Consider the following 9,572-nt stretch of genomic DNA (forward strand, 5'->3'; position numbering starts at 1 on the left):
CCAGCGTTTTGGTCGCTTTACTAGCCGCCGCATCGCATTGCAGGCTCATGTTCATCTTGTGGTCAATGATGACCCCCAAGTCTCTTTCTTCCATAGTGCTAGCCAACATAGCACTGCCGAGCCTATAAGGATGCTGCGGGTTTTTTTTCGCAAGGTGGAGAACCTTGCATTTATCGGCGTTGAACACCACCAGATTCTCGTCCGCCCACTTGCTGAGCCTGTTGTCAAGTGTTATCCCACCTGTTATCCCAACCTCTCCTGATGTCACACAGAAAATGAGGGTGGGAAAGGACCTCAGGAGGTCACACTTAGTCCAACCCCTGCTCAAAGCAAGACCAGCCCCAACTACATCATCCCAGCCAAGGCTTCGTCTACCTGGGTCTTGATTTCCTACCTTTGACGTAACCCTGACACTGCGCTGCCTTGGTAGATCAATGCTCAAGATAGCACATGGCTCCCTATGGCTCACATGACATCTCATGACATCGCTTCCCTGCTGCCCAGACCCCCGCGATGTCCCTTCGTCCCGCAGCTCTGAGGAAGCAACATATGTCCTTGCAGCCTCTCCCCCCAGCTCTGCGAGATGGCAGAGCTGGCAGGTGGGCAGAGAAGCACTGAAATGAAAGGTGCACTGCTGGGCTATCAGCTGAGCCTATTCCAAGACCGTGACAATGAGCAGCAGGCTCCAGCACAAGTCCTGCACATGCAAGGCTTTGCACGCAACTGCTTCGCTAGGAAGCACGCCACTGTCCTCTCCCTTCCCTGCTCCCGTCAGCCATCCTCGCCTCCCGCATTTCTCACTGCACATCAGAGCCGTAATACTTCCATTAGTCGCTTTGAACCAGAAGCAGAAAGGAAAACAAGGGGAGAAGAGATCAAACCAGCTCCGCCGTATGAGAGGGAGAGAGCACGAGGAGATGAAACAAAACCCGAGCCAAAACCATTCCGGAAACACACAGGCATAGTGCAGGGAACAGCAGAGCGCTGCCTCCACGGCTGCTGTGACCCCGGGGAGAGCCCGGGTCTGGGAGGAGAGGCTCACGCAGGCTCTGGAGGGAGTTGGCTGGTGGTTCATCAGCGGCTCAGACCCGTCCCCACACTCCCCGAGCGTCTTCCTACCTGTGACATTGACTTCCACCAGGCCCGACCGCGTGCCGATGGTGTTGGTGGCCTCACAGATGTACGTCCCAGCCAGGCTGTGGGAGACGGGGCCTTTGAAGAAGAGCGTGTTGTTCTGGATCTCCACGTTTTCGGGCAGCGACCCGTTCAGCCTGCAGCGAGACAGCGGGGGGTTGGTTCCCAGAGGTGGGGGGTTGTGGCGTGGGCTGCACCTGGGCGTGTGCCTGCGTCTCTGTGGCTTCCCAGCCTTTGGCAAAGTCACAGCTCCGCTGCGCTGTCCAGCCTCTGGTAGGAGGCTTTCTGTGCCTCAGTTTCCCCGTGTGTAAAATCAGGGTGGGCCAGTCCAGGTCAGCTGACTTGCCAGCCCTGCAGGACACTGTGGGCCTGGGTCTTGGGTAGAAGGACCAGTGCTATGGCCAGCTGGGCTGGCTAGGGACTCTGGGGGCCCTCACATACAGCACTGGCTGTGCCAACGCTGGGGATACCCCTCCCTCCCTGCCTGATCCGATCCACTCTGGGAGGTGGGAAAAGGTTTAGATTTTAGGGCCTGAACGTGGAGAGCTGGATGGATGCAGGGTCTGCCAACCCTCCCGGGAAAGGCCAGCAAGATCCCCGGACCCCTGCAGCCTGCTCAAGCTTCCCAGGGGAGTGGGCAGACCCGGAAGAGGAACATCCTGCCCGGACGTGTGCTTCAAGCTGTCTGATCCAGGAAGTGGCAGTGTCTCGTGCCTCAGTTTCCCTGCCTGTCACACAGGGGGGATATTCAGCATGTGTGGCCGGTGGGTGGGGAGGATGGCAGGGGTCTGTGCAGAGCCAGGGTGACATGTCCCACTGCTTGCTGCTGCTCTCCTCCACATGCATGTGTGCGCATGTGTGTCTTGTGGTGCTGCGGCTGCGCTCTTTCCCGAGCCAGGGCTGCGTCGGCAGACGGAGGAGCTGCTCCACACGAGCTCTGGCAGATGGAGACTTCATGCCCCAGTGGTGCCAGGAGACAACACGCAGCATCCAGCTGCACGGTGCCAGGGACCGCGGGCCTGCATCCCTTCTCAGAGGGGCAGCTCGGTCTTCCCCGAACCGGATAATACCCCCCACCACAGGCCTTGCCTTTGCTAGGTGTGGGCAGCATTTTCTGCTCCTCTCCTGATTCTGGCCCCCTCCCGCCACCCCTGCTCACCGGCTTTCCCTGTTCTCAGGGGCCTTGTCGGCTTATCTCATGATGCTGCCCAGTTAATGCCCACCCAAAACACAAGAGACTGTACTGAGCTAGGTCGAAGCTGACTGCTCTTCACCTACTGCCTGCACCACACTGGCTGCAATGGAGGGGCCCTGGGGTTGCCCATCCCAGCCTGTTGTGCCCTTGGGTGGCCTCCAAGAGGGCTCCCATCTGTAAGGCAGTGTTAGCACTCACCTCTGACCCTCTGAACAAACCCCCCATCCCTGAGCAGTATGGTACTGCATTTGAGATAGGCCACGTGAGCCATCAGCCTCCCGCTTGCAAAGCCTGCTCCACCCAAGACCTTGCATGCGCTTAGGACTCCATGCTAACATGGCCTGCAGCTGCCCTGGAGGCATGGCCAGTGGCAGGGCTGGGCCCTGCATCTGAGGGGCAGGATGGTGGGTACTTACAGCTTCCACTGGTAGCTGGTGGCAGGAGGGTTGGCGTCAGATTTGCACGTCAGCTTCACGTCCTTGCGGTTCAAGAACCAGTTGCCGTCAAAGCCCTCAATGGTGACCTCCGGCTCATCTGTGAGGGGGGAAAGCAGGGCAGGGCAAAGGATAGTGGTTATTCAAGGGGACCGCTGGCTTCCTGTCCCAGAGAAGAGGAGCAGCACCTGTTCTCCCCACTCTTTGAATCATAGGATCAGAAGATGAGGGTGGGAAGGCACCTCCGTTGGTCACATCTAGTCCAACCCTCTGCTCAAAGCGGGACCAGGCCCAACTACATCACCCCAGCCAGGTCTTAAAAACCTCCAAGGATGGAGACTGCACCACCTCTCTGGCTAACCTGTTCCAATGCTTTACTACCCTCCTCATGAGAAAGTTCTTCCTAATATCCAACCTCAACTTCCCTTGCTGCAACTTGAGCCCATTGCTCCTTGTCCTGCCATCTGCCCCCACTGAGAACAGTCCAGCTCCATCCTTTTTTGGAGTTGAAAGCTGGTATCACTACCACCCCTCCAGGCTGGTGGATCCAGGCGCTACAGCCTCGCGGCCCCCCCGTGCCCCGGTGCTTACACTGCACGTTGAGGGTGATGCTGTCGGTGAAGCGGTCCAGCTGGTAGTTGACGATGCACATGAGCTGCTGGCGATGGGCCTCGCGGCTTGGCACGAGGCGGTACCGGCTGATCACCGTGACGGTGCCGTTGGTGTTGCGGATCTCCTGGAACTCGGCCGCTCCCTTGAGTGTGGTGTCCCAGGTCACGCTGCTGGGCGGCTTCCCGTTGGAGGAGGTGCAGGTGGCCACCAGGATCTTCTCCATCATGCCGACCCGGGCGATGAGGGGCCGCGTGGTACCCTCCATCCAGTTGTTGGGCTTGGCTGCAGAGAGGCAGGGTGGAGAAGAGGGAACAACAGGATGGTGAGAGACCTGCCGCTGTCTGCCTGGCCCCAGCCCTGGCCGACCTTCCCGCCTGCAGTAACCTTGCAGGATGTCACCTTTGATGGGTGAGCACAGGCTGGAGGGTGAGCTCCAAATCCCCACCCTTGAGTTGGAGCAAGGAGACCCCCTTGGAGGCAGCTTTGTGGGGGATCCCACAATGGCAACTCCCCCCCAAACCAGCCTGGGCTGGAGAGCACCACCTCATGCTTCGTGTCTCCCCAGAGTCTTTCAAAATGCAAATCCCCAGGCAAATCCTGCCTCGCCTCACCCATGGGAAATAGGTCAGGGCTGTCATCCTGGCATTATAGATCGGAGAGCCAAAGCTTGGAGAGGGGAAGCGACTCATGGCAAGGGACTGCCATGCGTGGGTGAGAGAACCCAGGCATCCCGAGTCCCACCAGCAGCAGGGCACCCTTCAGGGGCTGGACTGCAGAGAAGCAGCTCAAGGGGTGGGATTTAAAGCCAGGATCCCTGCACCCCATGGGCTCTGAGGGCAGCGGGTCGAGGGTAGTGACCAGGGCCCTGCACCCTGTCCATGCCATACCCAGCACGGTGAGGTTGAGCTGACTTTCCCGGTTGCCGGTGGGGAAGGTGGCGAACTCGCAGATGTAGACGCCTTCGTCGTCCAGCTGCAGCCGGAACAGCTGGATGGTGCCATCCTGGAAGGAGGGGTTCAGGAATTTGACACGGCCCTTGTAGGGAGAGAGGATGGAGACGCCCATGGCGGGGTTGTAGATGGCCACGTTCTGCTTGGAGCCGTTGGTGGCTTTCTGCCACGTCACCTGTGTGATCTTCACGTTGGGCAGCGGGTTGGTGAAGCTGCAGTGCAGGACCACGTCCGTCCCGATGAAGCCTGAGACGGTGTCATTGACCAGGACAGTCTGAGCTTGCAGCCCTGCAATGACACAGAGGGGTGGGTAAGGGGGCGATACGTGGGCACTAACCCATCCAGCTCTCACCCCAGGCCAAGGACTCCCCCACAACCCCCCTGACCTGCAGGTGCCCCATACATCTAGTAGGTTGTTAGGCAGTAGATACATGCAGCCCATTCCTGCAGTCACTCCTCTGCAGGATGGAGCCCCTGGAGTAACGGTGCTATTTATGCCAGGGCTGACTGGGCTCTTGGCATCTCCTACAAGGGCCTGGTAGTGGGGGTGACAGCAGCTTCTGCCAGTCCCACTGCTGGATGTAGGGCAAACTCCACCCCATCCACCACAGCCGGCTGTAATCCAACCCTCCCCTCCACAGCCGCCCAGGACACTCCCAGCAGCCATCCAATGCGGGCTAGCATCCGAGCTGCACTTTGAGCCCCTGATCACCCTTGCAGGGCAGGAGGGTGCACAAAGAGCTGATGCCTCACACTTGGGGAACATCATGGCAAGTTGGAGGATTGGACCAAAGAAATAGCAGGAGGTTCAATAAAAAAACAAGTGCGAAGCCCTGCTTTTAGGATGGAGCCATCCCATGCACCAGCAGTTCTGCAGGAAAGGACCTGGGGGTGACAGTGGACAATAAACTGAATGAGCCAGCAGTGTGCCCTTGTTGCAAAGAGGGCTAAGGGCATCCTGGGCTGCACTGGTAGGAGCATTGCCAGCAGATTGAGGGAAGTGGTTCTTCCCCTCTATTCAGCACTGGTGAGGCCGCATCTGGAGTCCTGTGTTTAGTTTTGGGCCCCCCCGCCACTACAGAAAGGATGTGGACAGATTGAAGAGAGTCCAGCGGAGAGCAACAAAAATGGTTTGTGGACTGGGGGACATGACTTGGGAAGAGGGGCTGAGGGAACTGGGCTGATTTAGTCTGCAGAAGAGAAGACTGAGATGGGACAAAGACTTGGCTGGGATGATCTAGTTGAGGCTGGTCCTGCTTTGAGCAGGGGAGTAGACTAGGGGACCTCCTGAAGTCCCTTGCACCCCTCATTTTTTTATGATTCTATATAATGGCATACAAATGGAGTACCCATAAAGGTCCAGTGTACGCACACGTGTACACCGATGCACGCATGCACATCCAGGCACTGCTCATGCATCCACCCCTAGCCAGCACACACATGTACCAAGACCCATACATGCTGCATTCATGAAAAACCTGCCCAACTCCTATTCAAACAAATGAAGGAACTTCTCAGAGTCACAGCGGGCAGAACAGGAGTGGGGCAATGTCCCTGCACCCCGGATGATCCCCCTGAACACTCCTCACTTGCTGACTGCTCCTGTCGCCTTCCTCTAACAAAAACCTGCTTCGCTCCACCTCAGGGGCAGCCTCATTTTGGAAGCAGATGAAGCAATGGGCTACACAAAGGTTTTGCAAAGCAGAGATGAAAGGTGTGCGGGGAAGTTGCGCGATGTTCTTTAATGATTATTATTTTTGTCTCAGGTGATTCCTCTCCCTGCAGAGGGAAAAGAAAAGTCTCCCAGAAGCCCCAACTTTTTGATTCATTGCTGGCTACTCTCCTCCCCCCCATTCCCCAATCCTCCCTAAGCTGTATGCTTAAAGATAAGGCTCCAAAAATGATGCAGCTGGTATTTAGACTGGAAACACAATGGAGGTACAAACTGTTGAGAACTGGAAAAGCTGGTTCTGCTTGCACCCTTCTGGAGGAGTCTGGAGCACGCGTGTGCAGCAATGGAGCCGGGCCGGCCACTCAGTGAAGGGGAGAGGGGGCAGTGGTGGGGAGCGGGCATAGAGTGAGGGGTGAGAAAGGGATGGGGGTGAATGAGAGGGGCCAGAGGCAAAGAAGGAGTGGAAGAAACCTAGGAACAGGAAGACTTTACAGCCGGTTTCTGCTCCGCTACCTCTCATGGTGCCCTTAGTAATGCACACCCATGCACACAGGTGTACATGCCCGGCACCCCTTCAGACACACACCTGTGCATGCACAATCTCCTACAAGTGTGCATGCACATGACTGGGCAAGCTGATCCTCCTTCCCATGCCTTTCACACAAGGTGTGCACAGCTCCTGCATGCACACACTGCATGCCCATGTGTCCTCATGCACGCCCCCTCCGGCATTTTGCTCTGTGCCTGCTGCACAGCCTCTCTCCCTCTCTCTGCAGCTGCCACCTCTGCCATCCCCGGGGGCAGCCCAACACCCTCCTGCAAAAGGCCTCTGTTTGCTGACCCCAGCAGGGCTGCAGTTACGCCTGCCTGCTCAGGCCCTGGGCACGCTCCCCTGCATCCGGCTCCAGTCCACCTCACACCCTGCCGCTTGCTCAGCATGGCTGGGACTACCAGACGCTCTGCTATATGCAGCCAGGAGCCTTGGAGCTAAAGATGCAGCTCAGCAGCACTGCAGCAAAGCCCTGAGATGCTGGGCGAGGGCTGGCAGTGAGGAGCATTGCCCCTCCTGGGCATGCCTGGGTTAGAAAGGCTCAGGACCAAGCTCCCCAGTGCCACATGGAGAACATCTGGGCAAGGCAGCTCCTAATGCAGGGCAGGCATGTATACCCAGGCACTGGGGCCAGGGACCTGCTCTGGGTGCAGCAGCGTGGGAGGCAGAGGGAGGCTGCACTTGCTGTGTTTCGTGGCATCACGCTGAGTTTCTAGGAAGGGTGGGGGTACAACGATTGCCTCCACCTTGCTCTGCTCTGCTTCCTCTACCGGGATGAGAGCTGCGCACACCTGCAACGGGGAGGGACAGCCCTGCCCAGCCGCCTGGCTCCCAAGCGTTCACATCCCTGCAGAGCGTGTGGGGGCTCGTTGGCGCATAGAGCCGTCATGTAGCCAAGGGCCTGGGAACAGCCTCCTGCCAGCTCCCGGCTGGGGGAGGTAGGTGCGCGGAGAGGCCAGAGGTGGGTGGGTTCCCAGCGCCAGCCCCACCTCCTGGCTGAAGAGCTGCCAGCCCAGGCAGGTTGGCTCTGCCGCCGGCAAGATCCCTTGTCAACAAGCGCTGGTTCTCAAAGCAAGCGCTTGGCTGCAAGGCTGGGGTGAGGGCACAGCTGGCTCCCGCCCTGCCTCAGCACCGCGACCCCATGGGCCTCGGCTTGTCCTGAAGGATCAAAACCCACCCATGGGGCGCGGGTTCAGGGGCTGGAAGCTTGGACTCGAGCACCTCGTGATGGGCCATGGACATTAGCTGCAGAGCTGTCCCGGAGCATCTCCCTGCCAGGGGGACAGCCAAGGGTGGGACCGAGGGAAAACTCGATGCCATGCATTACAGACCACTGCACAGGCCAACGGGGCAGAGCCCCTGGCATTGTCACATGAGGTGTGAACTGACCTCCAGCAGCAAGGCCCAGGTGCAAGGCAGAGTCCAGAGAGCGGGATGTGAGCAGCATCCAACACCCCCCGGCCAGCGGCTGAGCCTGGCCAGCAAGCTCCCAGTGCCTCCTAGCCAGGGACTGCCCTGTCTGCTGAGCTCCCCAAGGGCACTACAGATGACTCCATGCTGGGAGCTGCGTGTCCTAGAGAGACAGACGACCCTATTCCCCAAGAAGCTCCTCCGCATACTCGGCTCTGCTTTGCTGTCCTGTCTTGGAGGGTCTATCGATCTGTTTGGTCCGGTCTCTCCAAGCCAAGAGGATTCCCTCGACCACGGCTGGAGTCTTGGGGAAAGAAGCAGGGACTCGACACGTGGGAACAGAGTGGAAGAAGAGCCAGGAGAAAGGGCGCAGGAATCGGCAGCAAGTCGGGGCTGGGGTACAAGGAGATGGAGCAGGAGGGGCTGAAACCCTGCACAGAGTGCAGCGGTCTGGGATCTGGAGCATAAGAGGCTAGGGCCAAGCGAGTACATGTCAGCTGGATGCATGGACCCGTCCATGCAGGTGTGGACCTGGGTGATCCTGAAGAAACGTCCTGAACATGACATGACTGCGCCAACCGAGCCAGGCTGCCGGATCCCAGCCCAGGAGCTGGCCACACATGTCTGACGGCTGCCAGGGCTGGGTTCAGGCTTCTACACGCACCTCTGAAAGGCAAACACATTCCAGCTTTCTAGAGGCTGCAACGGGGAGGAATCCAAGGAAAACAACCCCGGGGAGGAAATCACGTTTCCTCCCAAGTGACTCCCTACAGCGCCTTGGAGGGGCAGGAAAAGCCCCCTCTCCCCCGACTTAGGGGGGATGCCCCAGCCCTGCCTGAATGGGGTCAGCCAGAGCAAAGGACATTGCAGGACATTGCAGAGACACCTCTGAGACCAGCGTGCTCCTGTGCAGCCCGGGGGCTCTCAGGGCGTTAGCTTGCAAGGTGATTGAGACTGGCTGGCTTGGCGCCCTTGGCCCATGCCACGCTCAATAATTCATCGGGGCAAAGGCACAAATAATTGACGGGACTCAGAGAGCGTGTGAGAGACAAAGACTACCACAGCCCTAGCTTGGCTTCTGGGGGCCATGTGGGATGGGGCCAGGACCAGCTTTCTGCTGCCTCCTTGCCACATCTCTAGGTGCCCGGTGCCAGGACCCAAGCCTGGCTGCTGGGCAGAATTAGCCGCGTACCCCAGAGAGTGCCCCGGCCAGGTCATCTCACAAACTTCATGGGCTGGAGGGTAGGGCCAGCTGGGCCCAAAACTGCATCAGTGCAGACCCCGGCTTCTGAAGTGGCTTGTGTGGGTCGTCCCAGATTGCCGTTCTCAGACATGCACTGGGTCATGTATGGCTGCCGGCTCTGTCTGGCACGCGGCCCAGAGCACCCCGGGGCGCTGGCGGGGCCTGGGAGGCACAGACTGGGTGTGTGAGGATGGGAATGAACTGCCGGGGTCACCGGCTCTATCCCTTCCTCCTCCATCCAGACCTGAAGCCAAGGGCTTGGGATCAGGAGGCAGATTGGGCTCCAAGGGACTAGCTTGCAGCATCCCGTCCTCTCCCCGACACACCCATGCCCTGCTCTGGCCATGCCCTCCCACAGCGCAGCCTCCTCGT

The 9,572-nt window shown here is 58.9% G+C and overlaps 1 protein-coding gene across 1 annotated transcript in view; it reads right to left on the reverse strand.

Moving 5' to 3' along the window:
- Positions 1–5,091, reverse strand: part of NECTIN1 (nectin cell adhesion molecule 1) — a 22,661-nt gene extending 17,570 nt beyond the window's left edge. Inside the window, exons 1-5 of the mRNA XM_006020408.3 lie at positions 5,079–5,091; positions 4,263–4,613; positions 3,355–3,657; positions 2,746–2,863; positions 1,120–1,271 (exon numbers count right to left, since the gene is read on the reverse strand). Coding sequence (XP_006020470.1) covers positions 1,120–1,271; positions 2,746–2,863; positions 3,355–3,657; positions 4,263–4,613; positions 5,079–5,091 — 937 coding nt within the window. The remainder of the gene's footprint in view (positions 1–1,119; positions 1,272–2,745; positions 2,864–3,354; positions 3,658–4,262; positions 4,614–5,078) is intronic.
- Between the last annotated feature and the right edge of the window lie 4,481 nt (positions 5,092–9,572).

The sequence above is a fragment of the Alligator sinensis genome, unplaced genomic scaffold (genome assembly GCF_000455745.1).
Source record: "Alligator sinensis unplaced genomic scaffold, ASM45574v1 scaffold278_1, whole genome shotgun sequence".
NCBI lineage: Eukaryota > Metazoa > Chordata > Crocodylia > Alligatoridae > Alligator > Alligator sinensis.